At 48.2% G+C, this 27,478-nt stretch overlaps 8 protein-coding genes across 9 annotated transcripts; 3 read left to right on the forward strand and 5 right to left on the reverse strand.

Moving 5' to 3' along the window:
* Window positions 1-2,506: 2,506 nt before the first annotated feature.
* On the reverse strand, window positions 2,507-4,928 carry LOC6600380 (glycosylphosphatidylinositol anchor attachment 1 protein). The gene is made up of 5 exons (XM_002025432.2): window positions 4,715-4,928; window positions 4,306-4,656; window positions 4,039-4,239; window positions 2,871-3,985; window positions 2,507-2,805 (listed from the first exon to the last, which is right to left on the reverse strand). Exons 1-5 carry the CDS (start codon window positions 4,890-4,892, stop codon window positions 2,632-2,634), a joined length of 2,019 nt encoding a protein of 672 aa, XP_002025468.1. The 5' UTR covers window positions 4,893-4,928; the 3' UTR covers window positions 2,507-2,631.
* Window positions 4,929-5,778: 850 nt separating this feature from the next.
* LOC6600379 lies at window positions 5,779-9,633 on the reverse strand. Its single transcript, XM_026992568.1, has one exon. The coding sequence runs from the start codon at window positions 9,631-9,633 to the stop codon at window positions 6,085-6,087; it is 3,549 nt and encodes a 1,182-aa protein (XP_026848369.1). The 3' UTR covers window positions 5,779-6,084.
* A 536-nt stretch (window positions 9,634-10,169) lies between these two features.
* Window positions 10,170-12,162, forward strand: LOC6600378 (G2/M phase-specific E3 ubiquitin-protein ligase). Its single transcript, XM_002025430.2, has 2 exons — window positions 10,170-10,562; window positions 10,627-12,162. The coding sequence occupies exons 1-2, from the start codon at window positions 10,446-10,448 to the stop codon at window positions 11,995-11,997; spliced, it is 1,488 nt and encodes a 495-aa protein (XP_002025466.2). The 5' UTR covers window positions 10,170-10,445; the 3' UTR covers window positions 11,998-12,162.
* A 30-nt stretch (window positions 12,163-12,192) lies between these two features.
* Window positions 12,193-14,900, reverse strand: LOC6600377 (ubiquitin carboxyl-terminal hydrolase 30 homolog). Its single transcript, XM_002025429.2, has 4 exons — window positions 14,527-14,900; window positions 13,154-14,466; window positions 12,884-13,083; window positions 12,193-12,800 (listed from the first exon to the last, which is right to left on the reverse strand). The coding sequence occupies exons 1-4, from the start codon at window positions 14,606-14,608 to the stop codon at window positions 12,689-12,691; spliced, it is 1,707 nt and encodes a 568-aa protein (XP_002025465.1). The 5' UTR covers window positions 14,609-14,900; the 3' UTR covers window positions 12,193-12,688.
* A 296-nt stretch (window positions 14,901-15,196) lies between these two features.
* Window positions 15,197-19,033, forward strand: LOC113566540 (T-complex protein 11-like protein 2). 2 transcript variants are annotated; one of them, XM_026992581.1, is made up of 6 exons: window positions 15,197-15,391; window positions 16,264-16,727; window positions 16,793-17,274; window positions 17,359-17,659; window positions 17,721-17,887; window positions 17,961-19,033. In XM_026992581.1, the coding sequence occupies exons 2-6, from the start codon at window positions 16,477-16,479 to the stop codon at window positions 18,221-18,223; spliced, it is 1,464 nt and encodes a 487-aa protein (XP_026848382.1). In that variant the 5' UTR covers window positions 15,197-15,391; window positions 16,264-16,476; the 3' UTR covers window positions 18,224-19,033. The 2 variants fall into 2 exon arrangements, with proteins under 2 accessions (XP_026848382.1, XP_026848383.1); XM_026992582.1 differs by lacking the exon at window positions 15,197-15,391 and adding an exon at window positions 15,826-15,877.
* A 504-nt stretch (window positions 19,034-19,537) lies between these two features.
* On the reverse strand, window positions 19,538-21,253 carry LOC6603776 (DDB1- and CUL4-associated factor 10 homolog). Its single transcript, XM_002028707.2, has one exon. The coding sequence runs from the start codon at window positions 21,251-21,253 to the stop codon at window positions 19,682-19,684; it is 1,572 nt and encodes a 523-aa protein (XP_002028743.2). The 3' UTR covers window positions 19,538-19,681.
* A 582-nt stretch (window positions 21,254-21,835) lies between these two features.
* On the forward strand, window positions 21,836-24,263 carry LOC6604291 (T-complex protein 11-like protein 1). The gene is made up of 6 exons (XM_026992569.1): window positions 21,836-22,050; window positions 22,102-22,491; window positions 22,557-23,038; window positions 23,123-23,423; window positions 23,462-23,628; window positions 23,702-24,263. Exons 1-6 carry the CDS (start codon window positions 21,836-21,838, stop codon window positions 23,962-23,964), a joined length of 1,818 nt encoding a protein of 605 aa, XP_026848370.1. The 3' UTR covers window positions 23,965-24,263.
* Window positions 24,264-25,418: 1,155 nt separating this feature from the next.
* LOC6604413 (DDB1- and CUL4-associated factor 10 homolog) lies at window positions 25,419-27,005 on the reverse strand. Its single transcript, XM_002029275.2, has one exon. The coding sequence runs from the start codon at window positions 26,990-26,992 to the stop codon at window positions 25,421-25,423; it is 1,572 nt and encodes a 523-aa protein (XP_002029311.2). The 5' UTR covers window positions 26,993-27,005; the 3' UTR covers window positions 25,419-25,420.
* Between the last annotated feature and the right edge of the window lie 473 nt (window positions 27,006-27,478).

Raw genomic sequence — 27,478 nt, forward strand, 5'->3', positions numbered from 1 at the left:
CTCTCTATTCATACAAATTTGTGATAATATAATATTTCTCGAAGAAGTAAATTATATTGGACTATAGAGAAACTGAATTTTTAGCACATAATGAACATCACACAAAAGCAGAAATCTAAAACTGAATAAAATAACCCAAAAACTGCGGCAAAACGACTTAACCATCGAAATAATCCGAAATCTAATAGATCAATGTATAATATATTTTTATACCCTATACTCAAAAAACCAAAAGGAACAAATAAATTTGCGGGGGCTACGCTGCGCCCGACGATACGTTCAGACAGATTTTCTGTCTCTCTTGCACGCACTCTGTCGTGTCGTTTAATATTAGCGGCGTCTGACGGAGGAGAGCCATACTGACTAAGTATCGGGTATAAATTTAGAGCTGCGGTCGGAGCAGCAACTCACAACGTTTCCCTCGTTTTTAAATATAAATAAGCTTTTTATTTGTGAAAAGCAACGAAATCATTATTTTTTTCACTGTCCACATTTAGTTGTACGCTAGTGTATATATGTATGGACAATTACCCCATTTTCTTTTTCCATTTATTTTCTTTAATATTTTAATAAGCTATTAATAATTCGGTTCAATTGTATAAAAAGAAAGAATTCGTTCGCTTTTAAAACGGATGTTTGTTTTAACAAAAACAATGTTCACTGTAGGTCAGCGGTGGCCTGTTCATTTACTCCAAAACAACAAAAACAAAACACGCGCAAAAATAGGTACATACCTGCTCGAGCCAAGCCGCACAAATAAGGGTTACTTTTTGTTGCTTTTGTTTTGTTGTTTGTTTTGCTGCTGGACTGCTCAAAAATTGCAATTTCGTGCCTACCGCAGATTATTACAATTTAATTCGCTACTACGGATTTATATTCTATTTCTTTATTCTTCTTTTATTCCCGAGCATAAGAGAAGAATAAAGAAATATAATGTGAATGCAGCGAAACATTAATATAATTTGAACAGTTTTTTTCACAAATTTGACTTTTTATACAATTGAAATTTTCTTTATTTACCACGCGCGCACACATATTATTAATTATTTAAACACTGCACTTACCTGATAATAATAATAATCACAGGACTTTCGCTTCGTTTGCGCACAATTTGACGATTGCAAATAGCAAATGCAAAGCGAAGAAAGAAAAAAAGTTCTGACGACGCAGTCGCAAAAGAGACGAAAAGAAAAAACGAAGATCTCTGCTACTGCGCACGGTCGGCAGAACCGAATTACGTTCGGCACGCGCGAAAAAGAAAGAAACACAATTGTTACCCCAGAAATGTACACTACGGAATGATCACAAACCACTTAGTGACATATTTGTGGAAAGCAAGGGACCGATGGCCGTTAATTTGATCAGGATTCAACTATCATGTTGAGTATGTAAAAGGCACTTCAAATCAAGCGGATAACTTGTCAACGATTGCACAGGATACCAACAAGACGTGATCCTCTTTTAACAAAACTGTTAGTTGCAGTCGACAACGATTCTGTGTCGAAGCTGCAAGGTGAACAATAGAAGGAATTTAAACGGAAAGATAGCGAGCTCTCAGTGGAGCATAGATATGTACATATTATGGGTAAAGTTCTTAAGTATCTACATACACTTGTCACACTAGGGAGTAGTAAAGTCAAAAGCCATGGTAATATCACATACATATGTATATGGTGGCCGGGCATAGATAAGGACATAGAAAAGCTTCTAAGCAAATGCGATTGAAGGCAACAGTTGCAAGAAAGCACAAACAAAAGGTCATTGATACCATGGTATCCAGAAGAATCTGTTCGGCAACGCATTCATGTAGACTTTACAGGTCCACTTCCGATATCACCTCTCGTTTCACAGATACGGATTAAGTACTAGGCTTAATGCACTAAGACAAATGTTCGACAAATTTTGCTCGAACAAAGCAAAAATATTAACAACTATAAGATTAAAAGGGATGTTCAGTTTATTGGTCAGCATATCTGTATTAGAGATTACAGAAATGTTAATAGCTAGTTGGTCACCTGCGATAACGGCGACAGTCAAAATTCAGCTAAAGATTCGGAGAACACGACACAACCAGTTAATCGCGGACAGCACCATTCTAAGAGCGGGGAAAGCAATGGCGACACTTCGACTCCAGTTGGTGAGAATATAAAAACCCAAAAGCGGACCTTGAGACCCCGTGTTGATGGTAGATTATCTAAACCACAACCAAGTACTATGTTTAATATGTATCTACATATCTTACAAATAAACTCTAATGGATAGCGAGTTAGATATTTGACCTAACGACTATTTTGAATTTAAATTCTAAACGGTAACGCTTGTAATACATTAGGCAGCACTACAGAAGAAGATAAATGTAAGCTGGAGAAGTGACTGGAAGAACTTTTTCCTTCCAAGACATTTATGTGCAGAAGTCTCATGTAAAAGACATCACATAATTGTCATCAATAAATGGGATGTCTCAATCGATCTGCAAGGGGATTTAAGAAATAAATCTGAGCATTGGTTGTTTTACTGTAAAATTTCCAGCTTAACATATGTAATTTCTTTGGACATTCAGATTATGCAAAAAAACATCGACATTTATAAATGGAATGCCAGTTGCCACATAATGGAATACAGTTTTAAAATTTAATTTGTTTTCAACTTGGTCTGAGGCTGAGGCTTTGGCTTGCGACGTTGCGTCTCCTCGTAGTCGGAATAATCGGCAATGTCACGTCGCTTGGAAAGTGCCAGTGTCCAGCAGAGGATCCACAGGGGCAGGAAGACCGTGCTGACGACAAAGTACAGCCAGTTGCCATAGATCTAATAAGAAGAACGGGGAACGATGTGAAATGATAAGCTGGCGAATGCTTAAATGCAGAACTTACCACACAGTCAATGAGACCGTAAGCAGAGGCATCCATGGCGGCGGTGGCTGCGCGCAAAAGCAGCTTATCAAGCTTCAGCTCAGGGAACTGGTAGAAGCTCATGCACAGAACAATTAAATAGACAACAACCATAGGGTTGAGGAGCAGAGTGATGAGACGCGTCAGATTGCGCATTGAACCGTTCCAGTTCTTCTCACTAGTTTCCAAAGCAATCACCACCGGTACTGTGAGGACGGCCACAAAGAAGCCAAGGGCAAAGTTCAGCAGGCCGACGACGATCAGAGAGCAGCCAAAGATGAGTAGGAAGCCCACGTGCAGAAGTTCAAGGCCGCCCGCCGGCAGGACAACGACAAAGGGCAGAATGAAACCGATAAGGGTAAGAAAGCTAAGCACGGATGTGGTCAGTGGCGCAGCGCCCATCGGTATCTCCAGGAAGTACTGCTGCAGTGGCAACACATTGCCCAGATACCCGATGAGCAGTACAGCTGTCAGATAGATCAGCACGGAGCCGTAGGGCAGACCGTCCTCGACAGCGGTGTCAGGCTCAGACCCACTCTGTGTCTCAGCCGATGCTGTCGCTGTCGCTGCCGGTTGCAACTCAAAGTCTAGCGTTGACCAGGTTAGATAGGCCTTGAAGAAAGCGCAGGCGACGAGGGCCACCAGGGCAGGCATGTAATCGCCAATGGAGATGTACCGATCGTTGTTCACAATCACATAGAAGAAGAAGCTCTGATGGAAGCGCTCCAAAAGATTGTTGAGGCTGCGCGCAATACCCTCGATGGCCTTCAGAAGCGGCACGGCCGCCGAGCCGGCGTTACCCTTCAGAGTCGCATGCGTTTGGCGCTTGGCAGCGGCGATGGTCAGGGCATCGATGCGATAGCGGTGGAACAGTCCGTGATTGCCATTGGGCACGCCCGAGGACTGTGTCGCCAGCATGGACAGCATCTGGCGCAAATTCTTTTCGAAGACAGACGGGTTGGAGCGACGCTTCTTGCGCAAGGTCTGCTTGTACCCAGATGTGATGCCCTCCCGAGCCATTATGCGCTGCACCAAATTGAACATGTCCAGGTTGGGCAGCTTGCCATTGAGGCCTTCGATCTTTACATCCACATAGTCTGCAAGGCAATTATTAATTGATTTTGCTTTATTTTTAGTGACAATAACTTACCAATTTCGAGATCTTGTACTTCGATGTTGAGTGCCGCCTGCAATGAGCCTGCACGTGCTGGCAAGTTGCCTGGCAGCAGGTAGGCCTTACTGACATTCATCACGCGGTCGCCATCATGGTAGGCCTCCAGCCAGGCCTGCATTCCCAACTGCTCCTGTTCGGTGACCAGAAATATCAGATCCTTAGCCCAGTAGTTCTTGCCTGCGGAAGAGATTCAAATTTAATTGTGTGCTCCCATGCGATAGCGGCTCTCTGCTCGACACTTACGTCTAGCGAAATCGGCAAATGCCAGCAGCAGCGGCACACTGGGCGAGATATCCGGGTGCACGGAGGTGGGGGCACGGTAGGGAGCTGTGAAAACAATACCCTCGGTGGAAGCGATGCGAGGCGCCCGCAGAATACCGTATATGTTTTTTCCGTGATACTCCTTGCCACCACCAAAGGGATAGCGGAGGGTGTAGTTGTGTGTATGCGTTTCCAGGCCAAATTCATTAAATTTGGCCGCAATCCAGGCGTGTGGCGTAGTCGACTTGTGTTCCTTGCGTTCGCGCTGCAGCTCCTCCAACAGCTGGCTGGCTAGCCGATTGGAGTCGATGCGAATCTCGGGGTAGACCAGACCTAGCCAATTAAAGGAAATCACTTAAAATCGGTCTCAGTCATGGGTAGAGACACTCACCTGGCGACAGGGCGTTTTCTGACAGATAGGTGCCGTGGTTGAACTCGGGCAGGGCCAGGCAGGCGAGCCAAACCACGCCGAGAACATAAAAGCCGCTGCACACCTTGCGTACATGCTTTGCCAAACTATCTACTAGCTTGTTTTGCGTCGAGATCGACGGATCTGAAAGCAGGCCCATTTTTTTTCCAACGCTCCTTACTCACAACTCAAAATTTCCATTAAACAGACGAAACAATAACAATCAAGACAACAACATCTGAATGCAACCGGTAAAAGTGCACACTTATCTCTATCGATGTATCGATATGTCTTTCTAGCAAGGAATTCATATTGTAATTATTGTTGTCTTCCACTACACTACACACTGTATGAAGGAAAAATAATTAACCGGGAGCGAGATAAACATTTATAAGCTTAAGATTAAATTTTTAATCGATCTACTGACAGCGCGGCAGAAATTATTTTGATGTAGAACTTATTTCTGCAATCGATACTATCGATGTTTCTGCTTAAAATTTTCCACAGCAATCGCCTTTGAATTAGAACATATTTTTGGTTGTATTGATTTATTATTGTTATAGCATGAACTGAGGCACTATTTGTGCAATTATTTTTTCGATCTGTCCTATCGACCCAGCCATAATTGTTTCGAAGCAGCCAGCTTTCATACTAGCTTCCACGATATTATTAGTTTGAATTGCTGCCAATGAAAACCACTCCACTTGTTCTCTGCGACCACTAACCATACAGTATACTGTATGGTTAGTGGCATTATCCAATTATCTTGAAAACAAACAACAATGCGAATTGTAGGGCTATATGTAGTTAAGCCCATTTTCAAAGTAAACGTTTGGTTTATTTAACTTTGAATGTGTGGGCTGCGATTACAATGTAATGGGAATGAAAAACTGGTAATACTTTGCACTATCCGAGACTTACCATTGCATGTACATTATGTACACATGTTTGAGTATCAGTAGAACGAGTCTCAGAACTTAATGGTCACACAGGGATGTTCTTAGGGATCGAAGCAGTGCTATACAATTTAGGTTTTCTCAAATTTTATTTGCATTTGTTTGTTGTTGTTTTTTTGTTGATTACAGACTTACGTTAGGGTAGAACGTGTAATTTGTAACATGTACAATTTGTAATAATTTTTCAAAACAATTGAAATACAATTTGGGTGTTGCGTGTTGCATTTACATAATTCAAATACAAATTATGGAATTTGTTGCGTAATAATTTAGATACAATGAGACATAATAGGGGATAGGAAAGAGACAAAATATTTATCCTAAAGGACTACAAGTACTCACAAAAAAAAAAAAAATATAGAAAAAAAAACATGTTCTCTTACGAGTATTTGTATATTAGACCGCAATCTGACCAAGTGCTGTGGCATTGATTGGCAGGGGAGGTCGGGCTGGCGCCGGCATGTTGGTGGGGTTCCAGAACAGATAGCTGCGATCGATAGTCAGCTTGGGCTTCTTGAACTGCGGCAGCAGTAGGTGGTCGAAGATCGTCTTGGTTGTGACACATATGACGTTCTGGCCCTTCCAATATTTGATCATCTTCATGGACTGCAGCGTGTAGATGATGTCGTCGTGGGTAATGCCGCTCACCTCACTCAGCTCCTTGATGGTGGTCTGCTCCAGCGAAACGCGGTTCCGCATCAGCTCCAATAGCGTATAGGCCCAGTAGCTGCGGTAACTGAGTCGACCGAGGTCCGACAGCGGCTTCTCTGGGCTTCCAATGACGCCCTCCCTGCGGGACAGCTCGTAGCTGAAGGCGATCAACAGCTTGCCGAAGCCTTTGCGCTGATGCGGCGGCAGGACTAAAATGCATGCCACGTTGTTGTTGTCTGGGGATTTTTTCTCCTTGGAGAAATAGCCAACAATATGGCTGCCTTCCCTGTCCACCTCGCACAGAATGTAGAAGAAGAACGGATCCATATCAAAGTACAGCACCTTGTGGTCGAGAAAGAGCTTGGCCATCAGGCAGAGCAGCTGACAGTAGAGGGGCTCCTCCTTGCCGTTCACCTCAAAAATGGAGATGTTGCCCTTGCGGTAGATCTCGCGACCCGGCGGATGCCGCTTGCGGCACACATACGTATGGTAGCTGTAGCTCTTCCGCATCCGCATATACTTCAGGCAGTACTCGCACACGTACAGCGTGCGCGCCTTGCCGTAGTCGCCGGGAAAGGGGCTGAAGTACCAGGTGTCGATCTCGTAGTTGCCGAACTGAAGCTTGTCGATGTACTTGATCTTCGTGATGGACTCGTGCTCCTTCTCGAGGGCCGCCTGCGAGGCGGTCAGCTCCGCATGGCTCTTCTGCACGTGGTTGATCTCGTCGTAACGCCGCTTCTGGTAGCGCGTCATCTTCCGGTCACTGTAATCGTAGCGAGTATTCTCGCACGCCGACAGATAGTAGTCCTTGTTGCCCTCGCGCAGGGCTCGTTCCTTTTCCAGCTCGCGCTGTTGCTGTTGCTGCTGCAATAAAATCTGTTGTTGCTGCGCGAGAAGCGCCTGCTGCTGCAGCATCTCTCTACTGGTTCCCGGCTGATCGCTGTCCAATTGGAGGAGGCTGCTGGCGGTTTCTGTGATGCCTCCCAAGTCATCGGCGTTGTCCGAGATGCGGTGGCGACCAACCCACTCGTCCAGGCGGCGATTGAGGCCCACATAGTGCACGTAGTACTCGTTGGGCATCAGGACGTTCGCGGTGATGCGCGACTGGAGCACACGGCCGGCATGGACGGTGCCGTCTTCGCGCCGAATGTAGTACACCTTCTCGGAATCCTCGTTGACCACGATCCCATCGCCTAGATCACCCGACCCGGCCATTATCTCTGTCTCCGTCTCCGTCCCAGCCGAGTTGCTGTCATTCTCAATCAGGATGTAGTCATCATCCTCGTCCTCAGATTCGTTCTCGCTGCTGCTGCCGTCGCTGCTGCTACTCTCCTCAGCGTCGCTTATCTCATCATCATCCGAAATGTTCTCCATTTCCGCACCGAGCACAGTGCGCATGGGCCCTGGCGGTGGCATACGCCGTCGATCGCCCGACGGTGGTCTGTGTTTAATTTTATAGGAATCAATCAGCTGACGCGCCGGTACCCTCGGGGGCGGATACTTATCCTTGTCTTGCTCCGACTGCGCCTGGGGCGGAAATGCAAGCGGCTGGCGCGGGTACACAAACTGCTGATCCAGCGGCAGCTGGGTGCGCTGTTGTGCTGGATAGTCAAGCGGCTGGCGAGGATAGACGAACTGCTGGTTATCCTGCACCGATTGGACGCCGGCGCGCTGCTGGGACTGGTAGTCAAGCGGCTGGCGCGGATATATAAACTGGTGGCGTGTACTCTCCTGCTCCGGCTGCTGCTCGGCGCGCGGGGATATATAGTGATCTGGGATATAAGGAGGGAGATTAATATTATCACCGCAATCCTTGGCTGGCAGGCCGGGCATTGCCACCGCTCCATCATAGTCATCGGGATCAAGCTCGGGCTCGGAATCGACCGGCCGCCGAGGCGGAGGCGGGGGCATATGGTGCTGGATATTCGGCATTGGATAACGCAAAAGATTCACCCGCGGGGCGGGAATAGTCACCACCTCGGTGATAATTGGTTTGGTCGGAGCGTCAGGATCCATCCTAGGGTAGCTAATGGTTGGGGGCAGATCCTCCACATAGATGACAGTGTCCACGGAAGCATCGTCTTTGGTTGAATCGTCGTAATCATCAGAGTGCGAGCTGCTGTCGCTACCGGACGAGGTCGAGCTGCTGCTACTGCTGTCCTCCGTCACGGGGCTGTTCTCGTAGTGGGGCTTTTCCCGCTTAGCTGGCGGCTCTCCATCCTCGTCGGCTTCCAGTGCGGTATTGACACAACTCATGTCAATGGACTGATCCGGCTCCGCGCCCTCCGAGGCTGGCTGATCAACAATCTCCAAGGCATTCACATCGGCTTCCTCGTGAGCCGCCGTACTTTTTTCTTCAGAATCAACTTCAACCATATAGCAGTCGGTCGTGACATCCAAATACCGCGATTGTTCCTCGTATTGCGGTGGGCGCGGGGGATCCTCGTATGGTGCTACCTCGTAGGGCGAAGATTCTTCGTATTGAACCCAATCGCCACGCGGATGTTCATCGTAGCGCGTGTGTGCCTCGTCTAGCTGGTGTTCCTCGTCGCGTGAGTGCACGTCTGTCTGCGAGTGTTCCTGGCCCCCCAAGTGTTCCCCGTCGCGCGAGGTCTCCTCAACCTCAACGGGCAAGTGTTCCTCGTAGCACGACTGCTCTTCGTCGCGCAAGAGCCCTTCGTCACCGGAGTTTTCCTCGTTGCGCGAGTGCTCTTGGTTCGTTGAGGGTTCCTCGTCTCGCGAAAGTTCCTCGTGGGGCAAGTTTTGCTTATGGTGGGAGTGTTCCTCAACAAGCGAGTGCTCCTCTTCGTGCGAGTTCTCCTCCTCGCGGGAGTGTTCCTCCTCGTGCGAGTGTTCCTCCTCGTGCGAGTGCTCCTCCTCGTGCGAGTGCTCCTCCTCATGCGAGTGCTCCTCCTCGTGCGAGTGCTCCTCCTCGTGCGAATTCTCCTCCTCGTGCGAGTTCTCCTCCCCTCGGGAGTGTTCTTCCTCGTGCGAGTTCTCCTCCTCGCGGGAGAGTTCCTGCTCCTCCTCCCGTGGGTGCTCCTGGTGATCCACGCGCAAGTGCTCCTGCGCCTCCTCGCGCGAGGTTTCGTGGTCCTCGTCACGCGACCTATCCTCCTCGAAGGAGCGCTCCTCGTCGCGTGAGTAGTCTTGGTCGCGTGAGTTTTCCTCGTCGCGCGATCCTTTTTTTCCGCGCAATTGTTCCTCTTCGTGGGGGCGTTCTTCGTTGCGCGAGAACGCTTCCTCGCGCGAGAACTCTTCCTCGCGCGAATGTTCCACCTCCTCCTCGGACATCTTACCACAATAACTTTCGCTCATTCGCTATCGACAGTCTGTTTTTCCAATTTCAATTCGTCAAAGAAAAAAATGCTTCGTTTCTAGATGCCAAACAGCAGGGTAAAATATTAGAGGTCTATCGTTTTTCTAGTTCTTTCGATTTTTCCTCCCCTTCTAGGTCACACACCATGCAACTTCATGGAGATGCGCTCTTTTTATCGATGATACCGGTATCGTATACGTTAAAGCCTAGAACCACTAGTATATACTGTACATACATACTGTATGGTTAGTGCTAGTACTCAGATCAGCAGAATTTTCCCTCGACCGTGTCAGGGATGATATTCGTATGAAAACGATAAAAATGAGTGCCTGTATTTCATTCGAAAGAACATTTTTCAGCAAGCGTTTTGCAGACGAGTACTCAGATCAGATATGCCGATTAATATTGGAAAGGAAACCGATTAATACTGGAAAAACAAAGATGGTATATCGTGGGCACGAGCGGATTATAGACATATTCCATCATTCGCCGACAGCGAGAAAGTGCTAGAAAAATGAAATAATGAAGACAAATTTAATCTCATTAAGGCAAGCACGAAATTACGAAATATTGCGAGCCTTTCTCGGTACATTGCCAGCCTCCACCGGCACAACGCCCATAAATAATACATTCCCGCTTGCTTTTATACAAAATTTGAACTTTCAACTGATTTTATTTGTCAAAGCACACAGCACAGTAACCGTAGGTCATGCACACCTGGGCACACTCCCGCAGAAAAATATATGGCATTTTCTGAATTCCATCCGCGAGGCGCGCAAGATATTAAATGGGGAAACAACAGTGTGATATCTGTGGCAAAAAAAGCGAAGACAAAGAGAGTGATACTTTGTTATTTGGCGATTGGATGATTAGACAGACGCTGAGAGTCCACTACTTCTGCCTGGTAAGCCAAATTTCACTTGTGCCGCTATCAGGGAACTATATTTGTATCCTACCCGGTTCTCTAGCTATTATCCACAGACCTCCCTCAACGCGGTGGCGACTCTAGCGGCATTCTCGGCTTTCTACTGCGCGACATTCGCAAGGAAGCCGTCGCCGCCAAGAAACATAAATGTGTCTATTGCCATGAGAAGGGAGCTAGCATAGCATGCCACAAGTGCCACACACGCTTCCACTTGGACTGCAGCCTGAGCAATCGGTGCACCTCTGAATTCTGTGGAGACTTTCGCAGCTACTGCGATGCGTGCACACCCCTGGACGACTACAAGCGCCAGCTGTTGGCCAATCCCCCGCAGAATAAACGCTGCGATATCTGTCTGAAAGCCATTCTTCCCTTCTCCCTACACAATGTCGCCTATGGAGACTGTTGCCGGAAAGGCTTTGCCCACCGGATGTGCATGCGTCGCTACGCCCTTGCCTCAGGCTACTATCTGCGCTGCATCTGGTGCCGCAAGGAGAAATTCCGCGACATCATTCGCCAACAGTCGATCTTCGTCCCGGACCGCGACGCTTCCTGGGAGAGGCAGAAAAATGCTTACCAGGATCTGCACCAAAAGCACATGCGATGCGACCACAAAAATTGCCTCTGCCCTAAAGGACGAGACTACAACAAACACGGCTGGATCATATTTCCCTGCAAGCTGTGTGCCTCGATCGGAGCACATCTGAAGTGTCTTGCGGGAACTCTGAGACTGTCACGTGGCTCTGAACCCGTTGATTTCAAGTGCGATGTCTGCCTCGATGTGGAACAGAAACTCTTAAGTAACAAGCAGCTTTCCATGCTCAATGCATCGGACACTGGCATAACGAAGCAAAATGTCGAAATGTCCTTTTATGTGCCCAAGTCAAGTCCTAATCTACCCGTGGACTTGAACACTGAAACACAACCGGTTTTCTCCGACGAGGAAAATTCCGAAAATTCGGATGTCAGCGGGATAACAGTGATCGCATCCCAGCGGGCGTCCTGCATAGCCACTTCCAAAAAAGATATACCCGTCTCTGTGGAAGCAACTAAGCCATCGCCAGTAAATATCTTGAAAGAAACTATCGTCAACATCCCTGATTCCCCCCAGACCCAGCTGCAGTCCCAGCTCCAGAGTGATCAGGAATATTCCCCAGGTCTGGTAATACGGCAATCATACACCTGTGCGGGAGAGCCATTCTTCTACCTGGTAACCCACGAGTTCGATGAGCGTGGGTGGGGGGATTGCACGGGATCCTGTACCCTCCGATTTGCCACGGATGACCCCAGGCTCAAGGATCGGTCTCCCGAGGCCTTACAGAACCTACTGATCACAGAAGAGGACATTTGGTGTCGAGACACAGATCGTGGCATCTTTAGCCTAGTCCATTCTAAAATATTGTCTCCTTGTCATTAGCTAAAATAAATATAAGAACAAAATTCAATGCTTTGTCCCAGCAGCACACCTTCGTGGACCAATCGGCAAAGACAATGCAATTAAGTATTCTCTGATGTATCTTTGATGTTACGAAGCATAGCCCAAGAGAGAATGGAAATAAATTTAAATGGGTTTCGTTCCTGATGCCATGCCTGGGTATTTTATAGTCTTGACTCGCGATATTTTTTCAAATTTTTATTGAACATTTATCCTATGGAAATAACTCCAACAATTATTGGTTGACTTATGTGTGTGTGTGTGTGTGTGTGTGTGTGTGTGTATGTGGTGTGTTTGTGTGGTGTTTTCTATTGCTAAACATAGACAGCTAAAAGCACATTACGAATTGTTATTGTTAAATGCATCGATACCAATCGAAGTGTGGAGTAGTTCCAGGATGAGCCAGAGATACAGAGACCATGTTGATACTATTCCTTAATGAGTATACAGTTTGGGTATATACATACATACTATACTCGCGAATACTATAACCGCGAATATGTATGTACACTGTTATGGTTTTTGGGTGTTTTTATCATTTGGATTTGGTTTTCCATCACATCAAGCTTGTGTGTTTGGCTGAGTGATTGACTAGGCCAAGTACATACGAATATATGTACATATATATCCCGATTCCGATTCCGATCCCTATGACCGCCGTACCATGGGTTGACTAGCGCATTGGGCGCTGCTGTCCTCGATCATAGAACAGAAGGTACGCCGGCACACTGAGCACCTCGTCGATGGTCACCTCGCGCACAATCGTGTCCGATGTGTAGAACCATCTGAAAATACAGATTATACATCATATAGAGCGAGACAGAGAGTGAGAGAGAGAGAGAGACAGAGAGAGACATCGGCCACTCACCGATGGGCATTCCTAAGCGAGCCACGCCGATAGGTGACAAAGTGTCCGCTATTGGCCTCGCCCGTGTGCACCACCACGGCCAGCAGACGGTACAGATTCTTAGGGAACATCGTGCCGAATCCTTCGACACCACCTACGGCATTGTTCATCGGTAGGCTTGAAGAAAATAGGGACATCGTTGACCCCCAGGGTGTGGTGGCCTGCAGCAAAACAAGAGATAAACCATCAGATGCAATTTCCAGGCTGGTGGAGCACCTGGCCGCCACTCACCTGGCTGTTGAGGTGAGGCTGAACGAAGCTGTAGGGTGCCATGGATAGGCTCTCGGGAAAGTGGACATAGTCTCGTCGCTTGCACACCTGTCCCGTGGGCAGCCAAACGGTTCGGGCTATATGGATGCACAGGCAGCCAGGAAGCTTGGCAAACGTTACAGACTTTGTGTGTGTGGTGGTCTCGTTGCACGAGTCACACTTGACGTCGCTCAGGTCCTCCGACGTAATGTATTCGCTGAGAAGGTGGCCCAAGCTCAACCCGGTGCGACGCTGAGTCGGCAAGTTCAGGATGATGCTATCAAATTTATCGTAGCGCACCGAGGACTTGGAGCCGCAGCCGTTGCATACAAGCTGGGCGCCCATTGCTCCCTGGAAGGGATGGGCCACCTGGCTGGGCATCATGTTGGACCAGATTGATACTCGTCCGGGCCCACGATGCAGACGCTCTAGCGACCGGCAGGATGCCGACACCCGCCTATTGAGGCCCTCACCCACCTCCTGCGACTGTGGCTGGCGAGGGCGCGACAAACGCTCCCCACCTCCCACAGTAGGCGTGGTCAGAGAATCAATAGCCAGGGCCTCGCTACAGAGGGGAAATCCGAACGGCTGCTGTCCCATCAACGATGTGCCAGGCGAGATCGCATCTAGCAGGGATCCGATTCGATCGTTTCCCTCGCGCTCGCAAACCGACGCCGGCGAGTCGGGGGTGTGGGCCTCGGAGCGCACCAGGCGCGTCAGATTGGTCGACTCGTCGTAGTCCATGTTGAGAAAATCAGTGAGCATAGCGCTGGACGGGCGATTCGGTTGATCCCCCATCCGCTGGCTCGCACCGACGCCCACGGCCACAGAGTTCAGCGGCCTGAAGCCGCCGCCAGCCGGTGTTTCGATTCCAATGCTGCTGCTGCTATCGTCATCATGGCCCGGGGGACCGGGCAGCGCATCAGATAGACATCCCAATGGCTGTGGGCGAATGGCCTCCTCCTCCAACGAAGACAGCAGTACATGGAACAACTCATGGGCATCATGCTCCTCTTGTGGAATGACCCAGCCCAAGGTGTTAAGGGCCCGCAGAACGGCGCCGGGTGAGTGCGGGTCGCCACGCAGTGTAGTATGAGTACCATTAATTACCTCCAGGGTGTTCAGCATGGAACTGATCAAGCTTTTCCGATCCGGCGATGCTCCATTATAGAGCTGCAGCCAGGCTATGAACTGCGGGCACGCGGCTAGAGCCTGGAGAAGCGTATTGAGGAAGCATGTCCGTCCGAAGTTGTGGAGCCCTGCGATCTGGCCACGACGCTGACGCAACCGGGCACCTAAAGGAGGCGAACATTTAACATTAACAAAACATACCAGCACGAATCAACCGCACTCACCTGATGGTCCCCAGAGTACAAAGGCTCCTACGACGGCAGCTACCGTCACACCAGCAGCCATCAATATCTTCTCGCTCTCCATTTATTTAGCTTGGCTCTTGCGGACACTTTCGGTCGACGGGCGGACGGCTCTCGCGAGGACACACTATACCATTGGTTGGCGGTGGTCGGCCCTGATACTTGAGTTCAAGCCACCAACCAAAAGTTACGTAGTCAAACACTGAAAATCGTCCAGAATCCGCCGTAATTATACGAATTGGGAAATCTGTTTATTTCCTTTGGACCCTGTAGAAAAATTCGTCTGCTCCTGACGGTCGCTCGAGATGCCCAATTGTTGTTTCAGCGCTATTTTTTACCGATCAGGCAGGGCCAGTTGAATCTCGATACTATCGATGCATCGGACCATGCAAAAAGTTGAGAATTTTACAATATGGCTATTTTTCCATTGTCATTTTTTCCCGACGCAATATCTATTCTGAACTGGATGATAGCCATTTCTTATGTAGACATTTAGCAGCAGTTTAAAAAATAGGTTCTTATTGAAAGCTATCGATAGTGAGCTATCGATATTTATTACAGCTGTTTGAGTTGAAAAAAAAGTTGTTTTGGTGGGGGAGGGGATGGGAAAGGCATATGAAGAAAACAAACAAAGCTGGCGCTGCGTAATGGAAGCCAGTTTCGAAATTTTATTGTCCAGCACCATTTATAACACATTGGAGATTTGTCAGTACAGTGGGTGCTCGGATACAACATAAAAATTCAAAAATTAAATTTAAACAAAAACCAATTAAATTGATTGTTAAATTATTAAGTGACGGTTTTTTTTGGAACTCTTTCTGGAACTTTCTTCAGTAGCAGCAGTCTGGTAAGTTCTCGAAATAAATGCGAGTACCAACCACCCCCTACCGTTCGCTGTCCTTGTGTCCATTTCACAACGCTCCCTCCCTCCTACCCCCAGCGCGCCAAGCTGAAATTTTGTGCGCAATAGAGAAAATTTTCTCGTTTCTGTTTTCACTTTCTGCTTTATTGGGCTCTTTGTTTATGTCGCCCATTCGCTGGCTGGGCCTCAAACCTCAAAGCACCCAAAGCAAAGCAGAGGAACGACATTTCGTTGTGCAATTTGCTCCAATTTTCCTAGTTTTATTTTGGAATCTGTGTCATGAGATGCTGCAATCTTCAGCATCCACACATTTGAACATTTTTCACGTTATTATTCCAATTTTCCTCAGTATATAACCAGCGCTCGTTGTGACCAGGGGTACATATCAACAAACATACATATGTATATATTTATGTTTTTTATTCAGTGCAAATAGCAAATATCAGCGCATCGCAGTACAACGAGCAACAGGTATTCTTTTCTACAAATAACCTTTTACATAGGTAAAAATTTACAAATACATACATACATATGTATGTATGTATTGTCTACTAATGTAACAACTATTTCTGATTGGAGTTTTAATATGGTCCGAATGGGGAAAACAAGTTATTGCCTCTCCGCGTCTGTACTTGATGTACTTAGATTCCAATTAGAGGGCTCCTAGTGCAACACAAAGACACTGCGGAGGGGTTTCTTAGAGTCGTTCTCTTACAAATGTGTGCATAGTCTGTGTTCTACTGCGTTTTCTTTGTTCAACAACAGTACACACACACAAACGCAAGTGTCTTAACGGTTATTTCTCCGTATCTCCCTCCTTCCGTATTTATTCACGCACTTGAACATTCTCCACACAGACTACGACCGACCCAATCCCGAGAACCGAGCTTCATCTGACCTCTAACAAAGAAAGTGCAGGCAAAGTGCAATAGCGCCGAGAAGAAGAGCAAGCCAGAGCCAAATTCGGTTAAAACCGGTTACAGCCACAGCCGCAGCGACAGCCACTGCCAATTCATTTGCGTCGCAATTTCCCGAACAAAGAAACTAAGGAAAACTCGAGGCCAACCGACATGGAGAACAGGCAACAGCAGGAGCAGGACCAGAACCAGAGCCAGAAGTTAGGAGATCGCACCGAAAGCGAGAGCTCAGTTAACAGCATGACGCGCTTCGTGGTGCCCAGCCTGGATGGTAGCCCGCCGAAGATCGTTACTATTGACGAGGTGTCTGGGATTTTCAAGGACCTCAGGAACATGGAGCTGGCCCATGAGATTGCCCTGAATCCGGAATTCAAGCTGAAACAGTATGAACCGCCAACGCACAGGTGAGCAGTGGGATTGCCCTCTTTACGTACGACCAGTTCCCATCTAATCCCCCAAATCGTTGCAGCTTTGAGGGGCGCGTCAAGGCCATGGTGCACAAGGCCTACTGGGATGTATTGCGCACGCAGCTGGAGCGCCAGCCGCCCCAGTACGACCAGGCAATACGCCTGCTTGCCGAGATCAAGGAGTGTATTCCCCAGCTGGTCACACCCAACGAGCGCACGCTGGTGCGAATCAACGAGGTGCTGGACACCGACGTCATCAGGCAGCAGGCGGAGCAGGGCGTGCTCGACTTCAAGTCCTATGCCGATTTTGTGATTCTCATTCTGTCGCAATCGTGCAGTGCCGCCCGGGATGAGGCGGTGGCCGAGCTAAGCAAGATGGACGATGTAGTAGACACCTTCCGCAGCATTCTGGAGCTGATGGCGATGATGAAGCTGGACATGGCCAACTTCATGCTGGAGCTGGCCCGAAAGGAAATCTCCGCCAATTCGGTGCAGTACGAGAAGGAGAAGCTCAGCAAGTATCTGCACGAATTCCATGGCAATGGTTAGTATATCGTCCGTGGAAGCACTCCCACTCTTACACCAGTCCCATAAAATCTCTTATTTATTTCATTGGTCGGATCCCCAGTTGGTTTCCCGGCCACTGAGGACTGGCTGCAGCGTAATCGCTCTGATGTCAGCAGCATCCATACCATCTACAATGGATACATGGAACTGATCGACTATCCGGAAGACAAGGACTTCCCCGAGCTTCTGCGAATTGACAAGGAGCGCTTTGCGGGTATAAGCTGGCGGGCCCAGCGCCTGATCCTGTGCGCCTCGCTCATCTCGATTGCCCAGAGCCCCCCAATTATTTCGCAGCGTCCCAATAACCGTGCGAAGCTAGCCAAGCAGCTGGAAATCATTATGCAGGATGTCAAAAATGAAACGTGAGTCATTCACTCAAATTTCCGCGAAGCTGCAGCAGCATTTTCCCTTCAACTTTTACAGCCAAGTGGCCGCTGCTCTGGAGAGCTGCTACGAGCAGATCCGCTGCCTGGTGAACAGCGCCCTGTCGCAGGAACAACAGCCGGATATGGACGAGGCTACCTTGGCGAGCCTGAAGAGCCAGCTGATGCAGCTCAGCAACAAAACCTCACCAGTGCGCAGTCTCATGGGTGAGTTAGTGGCTCAATCCTCTCGAGAAGTTTCTCCTCTATCCCTTTCATTCCCTTTGTTCGTATTGCCCAGCCAAGCGCTTCTATCTCTTTGTCCGTGTGTCGTTGCGCGCCGACAACCACATTCCACCTCCGCCCGCCGGCTTCAAGGAATTTGAGGAGGAGCTGACTGCACTTATATCGTCGATACTGCGCTTGATATCCTACAATCATGCTGTCTTTGGGGATCAGTTCTTCAAAATCTTGGGAAAGACAACTCCCAGCGCTCCGGAGTCGACGTCCGAGCCTGCCGCAGCCACACCTATTAATGGCATTGCACAGGTGGCCAACCCTTAAAAAAGGTAATGTGGGACCCTGGACCTGGACCTACAGACGCCGAGAAAAAAAAATATAAATGTTAACACCCAAAAAGGACAATGAAGGATGCCGCGAAAAAAGGAATGTCTACTGGTATTATAGCACTGGAAACGCTATAGACCCCGAAAACTGGAAAAGGAGAAGTGAGGATGGTGACTAGGAGAAGGAAACGCCGTGCCCATTGAACTGAACTATCCATTCTTAGCTCTTTAAACATGTATATTCAAAAAGATAAATATCTTTGATTTGGATCATAATTAATATAATTTGAAAGTCAATCAACAGACACACTTGCAAACACCAAGAAACCAAACACCAAACACCACACCCGAGATGCGAGATCCGAAAAGGAAACTGTGCTGGAGCCTCTGTGATAAGATGGAATATATAAAATGTAAAGTATGCATATAGTACATATGGGGCTATATGAACACTGGCTCGCGTGCTATTCACCCCACTCTGACAGCATTAGAACGGTCAATAATTAATCATATATTGTTATATTGTTATATATTACCTAATCTAGCATTAAGCCCGATTCAAATTGTAACCCCACTGATTGTTAGTCGAATGTAGTTGCAGGTTCTATTGATCTGGTGTGTTCGCGGCAAGAGTCCTGAGAGGAGTAGGTATGGGACTATGAACCGATAATGATTACTCACAAACTTACATATTTATTACACATGAATGCATCATACATATATATGCATCTATTCAGATATTCGTAGTTAAGTTGTATGCAAATTGAGCTAAATCCTGACTCACAACGATTAAATAAAAGTTATTCAATTCGATTTGATTGTTAAATGCCTAGGAAAGATGGTATTTCGATCTTAAACGCAGAACACTTGGGACAGCTTATCGTCAGCTGATCCTTTGGTGCTCCGAATCTCTGGTGTTCACTTGGAAGACGAGAGCCAGGTAGACGTTTTCCATAGGCGACTGTTTTGCTTCCTGTTCTTGGAATTATAGGTGTTAGCGTGGATCGGTACATTGGCATTTAATATCTTCAAAGTATTAGATATGCATGTATGACAAAGATAGGTACATCACAAAGGTACATGGCTTTGGATACAGAACGTTTCGAAAGGAGAAACTGATTGCTATGAAAACTGAATTTGTAAAACTTCACAAGACAATAGCTAAGGTAAAGCCTACAGAATTTTCTTATAGCTAAACTAAATATACCCTTGCTGAGAGCATTCTCTTATGAGCAGATGAAGAACAGAAAACCGACTCCATGAAGGGTCACACATATAAGTGTCGTCTATCGGGAAGAAAAACCAAGTCCAATCGGTCCACCAGTGTTCTATGTATTTCTAAACAAGAGATTCTTGGGGTTAGTCACGGTAACGACTACGGTTCTTGTACATTAAATAAAAGAAAGAACCAATTACAAAGTTTATGGAAAACTAAAACATATTAAAAAAGGCAATTCTAAAGATTGGGTCGATACCAGGTCACATCCCCTTTGGCGCAGCCCGTGACGAGTAGGGGCTCCCGGGGACTGAACTTGGCACAGAGCACCGCATCCTGGTGCTCTTTCAGGTGTGCCAGTACCACCATTTGGCGTGGGCTCTGCTTCCCCTCCTCGAACGTCGTGTAGATGGGATAGTCGCTGCAGTCGGCGCTGTAGCCCAAGAGGCGCACGCCATTGTCGTAGGGCGAGCAGATGATACGACCGTCGGCGGAGAAGCCCGGCTCCTTGATGTAGGTAGGCTTGACGTTCGCCTCGGAAATATAGTACATGAGCTTTTTGGATTTCGGTTCTGGGTCCACAAAGGGACGATGGCGTTGGCTTGCCGGTATCGCCTGACGCAATGGCAAGACCTCACTGCTAATGACATGCACTGAATTATATGCAGTTGGGCGTATGGCACGCTGTTGGACGGTTAACTCGGCTGCCCAGATGTCGCGCGGAAAGCTTTCGGGTTGTTCATGCAGATGCTGTGCGTGTGCGGCGGTTCCACCACGGCCGTTAGTTCTATTATAGTTCGATATGCGGCGTGTCGGAGGCGTCGAAGACCCGTCTTGGCCGCTGCCAGAGGCACTGGCTGCACGACCGGAAGTGCTGGATGGGTGGCGTTTTTTCATGTTGGTCACGTCCTCGTTAATGTCGTGTATGCATGTCCACTCTCGATTCTCATCGTAGCTCACACGCGTCAGCATGCAGCGGGAGTTCGGATGAATCTGCAGTGCCAGTATCATATCGGCATCGTTGCGCTCCGGAAAATCTGTGACCAGCTCCACGCGGTTCCTCTTCTGGCGCCTCGAGAACAAATGATCGAATTTGGCCGCCACTGGCATGTACTGATCAACCATCTGCATGAGACGATAGACGCCAGGTTTGAAGCCACCGAGGTCATCGTTTAATGTGGTCAAGTCCAGGCGATGGATGACCATGATATATCCACCGCTGGTGCACAGCACCAGTTTGTCGCCCATCGGGGAGATGCGGCATCTCAAGAGGCCACTGACATGGAATACGCGCTCTGAGATGAGGCCCTGTTCCGTGTACGAGGCGGTGTCCCAGCTCAAGATGCTGCCATCGAAGCTGGAGGTGACTAGCAGCTTGTCCTTGGGCGAGTACTCGATGTTCTTCACCCAATTGGAATGGCCATGCAAGACACGAAGCTTTTCGCGCATGTTGCGCAGGTCCCACATTGCGACGGTTAAATCGTCAGAGCCCGTAGCAAAGATGCGCGCGTCGACGAACTTGATGCAATTGACCCAGTCGGTGTGGGCATCGGGTACCTTGAAAATTTCCTTCTGTGTGATGGCATCGAACACCAACACGGACTTCCGCTCGGTGGCGGCCACCATTACATTTCCATCGGCATTGAATTCCAGATTAAAAATGGCTCCACCGACGCGTACAGGCTCGCCGGATTCCTGGTTGGTATGATAGCTGTTAAACATGTTTATGCTTGTGTATATGCGACGCATTATGAAGTTCTCATCTCCCCACGATTGGAAGCCACGCTCGCGCCGACTTAGATATTGCTCCATAGTTATAATTTTCATGCCAGGATCAAACCAAAAAGTTAAAAATAAAAAATGGCCGTCCAACTCAACCATCAAATCGATAGTACTTGTTGCGGTCAATGGGCAGCGCTTTTGTTTTATTTAACGACGTCCGTTTTTCCGTTTCTATGACCGTATACATGTAAGCATGCATGTCATATGTATGTATGCATGTATGTTGCGTGTAATTAAGTAGCTGACATCGAAACGAGCGGTCTGAAACGGTATTAAAAGCAGTCTTTTCATTTCTTGCTGAGCTCACTGCATCACTCTGTGACAGACAGCAAAGCTCCTCTCCCCATAACGTGGCGATAATCCCATCCCACTGATCGCTCCAATTTGCCAATTGTTACATTAATTATTATTATTATTTACATTAATTGGTATTTAATGCATTGAACCGGTTTTTGTCCAAGAACGGTCACATTAGCCAAGGGCCAAATTCAAAAGCAAACGAGAAAAACCAAAAAGCGCAAAGTCAACAGAAAAGAAAAGAGTAAGAAACCAAATGATATCGGAAAATTCACAGGCAGCACCACGTGGTTTGTGACACTTATGGAGCGGAGGATGAATCTTTCGTTCGCCGACTGCGGCTTCTTGGGCATCTACCACGTGGGCGTGGCCGTGTGCCCCAAGAAGCACGCCCCCCAACTGCTCCTGGAGCGGATTGGGGGTGCCTCGGCCGGGGCCCTAGCCGCTTGCTGCCTGCTCTGCGACCTGCCCATTGAGACAATGGCCGCCGACTTCCTGCGGGAGTCCCTTCTGCGGGGAGAGCGACATCTGTCCGCGGGACCGCAGCTCGCACCTGTTCCACCTGAACATTAACTGGGCCAATACTTGCATCCGAATCTCGCGGCCCAATCTGCGGCGTATGTTGCGAATCGTACTACCGGGCCGGGCCGAGTTCCTCTCTTCCTTCTGCCAACAGGGCTACGACGACGCCCTATATTTCCTCAACCGCAACAATCTCATCGGACGCCTGCAGATGTGGGACCAGTGCCAAGAGCACCTCCTGCCGCAAGCGGTCCGCGACACCATCGACGGCTACGGCTACATGGAGCAGGCCAACAAGGAGCTCGGTCAGTGGCTCTCACATCCACAGTCGGGCATTCAGCTATTCTGCCTGCCCTGATTTTCAAGGACCTCAGGAACATGGAGCTGGCCCATGAGATTGCCCTGAATCCGGAATTCAAGCTGAAACAGTATGAACCGCCAACGCACAGGTGAGCAGTGGGATTGCCCTCTTTACGTACGACCAGTTCCCATCTAATCCCCCAAATCGTTGCAGCTTTGAGGGGCGCGTCAAGGCCATGGTGCACAAGGCCTACTGGGATGTATTGCGCACGCAGCTGGAGCGCCAGCCGCCGCAGTACGACCAGGCAATACGCCTGCTTGCCGAGATCAAGGAGTGTATTCCCCAGCTGGTCACACCCAACGAGCGCACGCTGGTGCGAATCAACGAGGTGCTGGACACCGACGTCATCAGGCAGCAGGCGGAGCAGGGCGTGCTCGACTTCAAGTCCTATGCCGATTTTGTGATTCTCATTCTGTCGCAATCGTGCAGTGCCGCCCGGGATGAGGCGGTGGCCGAGCTAAGCAAGATGGACGATGTAGTAGACACCTTCCGCAGCATTCTGGAGCTGATGGCGATGATGAAGCTGGACATGGCCAACTTCATGCTGGAGCTGGCCCGAAAGGAAATCTCCGCCAATTCGGTGCAGTACGAGAAGGAGAAGCTCAGCAAGTATCTGCACGAATTCCATGGCAATGGTTAGTATATCGTCCGTGGAAGCACTCCCACTCTTACACCAGTCCCATAAAATCTCTTATTTATTTCATTGGTCGGATCCCCAGTTGGTTTCCCGGCCACTGAGGACTGGCTGCAGCGTAATCGCTCTGATGTCAGCAGCATCCATACCATCTACAATGGATACATGGAACTGATCGACTATCCGGAAGACAAGGACTTCCCCGAGCTTCTGCGAATTGACAAGGAGCGCTTTGCGGGTATAAGCTGGCGGGCCCAGCGCCTGATCCTGTGCGCCTCGCTCATCTCGATTGCCCAGAGCCCCCCAATTATTTCGCAGCGTCCCAATAACCGTGCGAAGCTAGCCAAGCAGCTGGAAATCATTATGCAGGATGTCAAAAATGAAACGTGAAGCTGCAGCAGCATTTTCCCTTCAACTTTTACAGCCAAGTGGCCGCTGCTCTGGAGAGCTGCTACGAGCAGATCCGCTGCCTGGTGAACAGCGCCCTGTCGCAGGAGCAACAGCCGGATATGGACGAGGCTACCTTGGCGAGCCTGAAGAGCCAGCTGATGCAGCTCAGCAACAAAACCTCACCAGTGCGCAGTCTTATGGGTGAGTTAGTGGCTCAATCCTCTCGAGAAGTTTCTTCTCTATCCCTTTCATTCCCTTTGTTCGTATTGCCCAGCCAAGCGCTTCTATCTCTTTGTCCGTGTGTCGTTGCGCGCCGACAACCACATTCCACCTCCGCCCGCCGGCTTCAAGGAATTTGAGGAGGAGCTGACTGCACTTATATCGTCGATACTGCGCTTGATATCCTACAATCATGCTGTCTTTGGGGATCAGTTCTTCAAAATCTTGGGAAAGACAACTCCCAGCGCTCCGGAGTCGACGTCCGAGCCTGCCGCAGCCACACCTATTAATGGCATTGCACAGGTGGCCAACCCTTAAAAAAGGTAATGTGGGACCCTGGACCTGGACCTACAGACGCCGAGAAAAAAAAATATAAATGTTAACACCCAAAAAGGACAATGAAGGATGCCGCGAAAAAAGGAATGTCTACTGGTATTATAGCACTGGAAACGCTATAGACCCCGAAAACTGGAAAAGGAGAAGTGAGGATGGTGACTAGGAGAAGGAAACGCCGTGCCCATTGAACTCAACTATCCATTCTTAGCTCTTTAAACATGTATATTCAAAAAGATAAATATCTTTGATTTGGATCATAATTAATATAATTTGAAAGTCAATCAACAGACACACTTGCAAACACCAAACACCACACCCGAGATGCGAGATCCGAAAAGGAAACTGTGCTGGAGCCTCTGTGATAAGATGGAATATATAAAATGTAAAGTATGCATATAGTACATATGGGGCTATATGAAGACTGGCTCGCGTGCTATTCACCCAACTCTGACAGCATTAGAACGGTCAATAATTAATCATATATTGTTTAATACATACCTAGTATACTTATGTAATACCTAATCTAGCATTAAGCCCGATTCAAATTGTAACCCCACTGATTGTTAGTCGAATGTAGTTGCAGGTTCTATTGATCTGGTGTGTTCGCGGCAAGAGTCCTGAGAGGAGTAGGTATGGGACTATGAACCGATAATGATTACTCACAAACTTACATATTTATTACACATGAATGCATCATACATATATATGCATCTATTCAGATATTCGTAGTTAAGTTGTATGCAAATTGAGCTAAATCCTGACTCACAACGATTAAATAAAAGTTATTCAATTCGATTTGATTGTTAAATGCCTAGGAAAGATGGTATTTCGATCTTAAACGCAGAACACTTGGGACAGCTTATCGTCAGCTGATCCTTTGGTGCTCCGAATCTCTGGTGTTCACTTGGAAGACGAGAGCCAGGTAGACGTTTTCCATAGGCGACTGTTTTGCTTCCTGTTCTTGGAATTATAGGTGTTAGCGTGGATCGGTACATTGGCATTTAATATCTTCAAAGTATTAGATATGCATGTATGACAAAGATAGGTACATCACAAAGGTACATGGCTTTGGATACAGAACGTTTCGAAAGGAGAAACTGATTGCTATGAAAACTGAATTTGTAAAACTTCACAAGACAATAGCTAAGGTAAAGCCTACAGAATTTTCTTATAGCTAAACTAAATATACCCTTGCTGAGAGCATTCTCTTATGAGCAGATGAAGAACAGAAAACCGACTCCATGAAGGGTCACACATATAAGTGTCGTCTATCGGGAAGAAAAACCAAGTCCAATCGGTCCACCAGTGTTCTATGTATTTCTAAACAAGAGATTCTTGGGGTTAGTCACGGTAACGACTACGGTTCTTGTACATTAAATAAAAGAAAGAACCAATTAAAAAGTTTATGGAAAACTAAAACATATTAAAAAAGGCAATTCTAAAGATTGGGTCGATACCAGGTCACATCCCCTTTGGCGCAGCCCGTGACGAGTAGGGGCTCCCGGGGACTGAACTTGGCACAGAGCACCGCATCCTGGTGCTCTTTCAGGTGTGCCAGTACCACCATTTGGCGTGGGCTCTGCTTCCCCTCCTCGAACGTCGTGTAGATGGGATAGTCGCTGCAGTCGGCGCTGTAGCCCAAGAGGCGCACGCCATTGTCGTAGGGCGAGCAGATGATACGACCGTCGGCGGAGAAGCCCGGCTCCTTGATGTAGGTAGGCTTGACGTTCGCCTCGGAAATATAGTACATGAGCTTTTTGGATTTCGGTTCTGGGTCCACAAAGGGACGATGGCGTTGGCTTGCCGGTATCGCCTGACGCAATGGCAAGACCTCACTGCTAATGACATGCACTGAATTATATGCAGTTGGGCGTATGGCACGCTGTTGGACGGTTAACTCGGCTGCCCAGATGTCGCGCGGAAAGCTTTCGGGTTGTTCATGCAGATGCTGTGCGTGTGCGGCGGTTCCACCACGGCCGTTAGTTCTATTATAGTTCGATATGCGGCGTGTCGGAGGCGTCGAAGACCCGTCTTGGCCGCTGCCAGAGGCACTGGCTGCACGACCGGAAGTGCTGGATGGGTGGCGTTTTTTCATGTTGGTCACGTCCTCGTTAATGTCGTGTATGCATGTCCACTCTCGATTCTCATCGTAGCTCACACGCGTCAGCATGCAGCGGGAGTTCGGATGAATCTGCAGTGCCAGTATCATATCGGCATCGTTGCGCTCCGGAAAATCTGTGACCAGCTCCACGCGGTTCCTCTTCTGGCGCCTCGAGAACAAATGATCGAATTTGGCCGTCACTGGCATGTACTGATCAACTTTCTGCATGAGACGATAGATGTCAGGTTTGAAGCCACCGAGGTCATCGTTTAATGTGGTCAAGTCCAGGCGATGGATGACCATGATGTATCCACCGCTGAGGCACAGCACCAGTTTGTCGCCCATCGGGGAGATGCGGCATCTCAAGAGGCCACTGACATGGAATACGCGCTCTGAGATGAGGCCCTGTTCCGTGTACGAGGCGGTGTCCCAGGTCAAGATGCTGCCATCGAAGCTGGAGGTGACTAGCAGCTTGTCCTTGGGCGAGTACTCGATGTTCTTCACCCAATTGGAATGGCCATGCAAGACACGAAGCTTTTCGCGCATGTTGCGCAGGTCCCACATTGCGACGGTTAAATCGTCAGAGCCCGTAGCAAAGATGCGCGCGTCGACGAACTTGATGCAATTGACCCAGTCGGTGTGGGCATCGGGTACCTTGAAAATTTCCTTCTGTGTGATGGCATCGAACACCAACACGGACTTCCGCTCGGTGGCGGCCACCATTACATTTCCATCGGCATTGAATTCCAGATTAAAAATGGCTCCACCGACGCGTACAGGCTCGCCGGATTCCTGGTTGGTATGATAGCTGTTAAACATGTTTATGCTTGTGTATATGCGACGCATTATGAAGTTCTCATCTCCCCACGATTGGAAGCCACGCTCGCGCCGACTTAGATATTGCTCCATAGTTATAATTTTCATGCCAGGATCAAACGAAAAAGTAAAAACTAAAAATGGCCGGCCAACTCAACCATCAAATCGGTAGTACTTGTTGCGGTCAATGGGCGGCGCTTTTGTTTTATTTAACGACGTCCGTTTTTCCGTTTCTATGACCGTATACATGTAAGCATGCATGTCATATGTATGTATGCATGTATGTTGCGTGTAATTAAGTAGCTGACATCGAAACGAGCGGTCTGAAACGGTATTAAAAGCAGTCTTTTCATTTCTTGCTGAGCTCACGGCATCACTCTGTGACAGACAGCAAAGCTCCTCTCCCCATAACGTGGCGATAATCCCATCCCACTGATCGCTCCAATTTGGCAATTGTTACATTAATTATTATTATTATTTACATTAATTGGTATTTAATGCATTGAACCGGTTTTTGTCCAAGAACGGTCACATTAGCCAAGGGCCAAATTCAAAAGCAAACGAGAAAAACCAAAAAGC

Source organism: Drosophila persimilis, unplaced genomic scaffold (genome assembly GCF_003286085.1).
Source record: "Drosophila persimilis strain 14011-0111.01,24,50 unplaced genomic scaffold, DperRS2 tig00000766-arrow-arrow-pilon, whole genome shotgun sequence".
NCBI classification, from domain to species: Eukaryota; Metazoa; Arthropoda; class Insecta; order Diptera; family Drosophilidae; genus Drosophila; species Drosophila persimilis.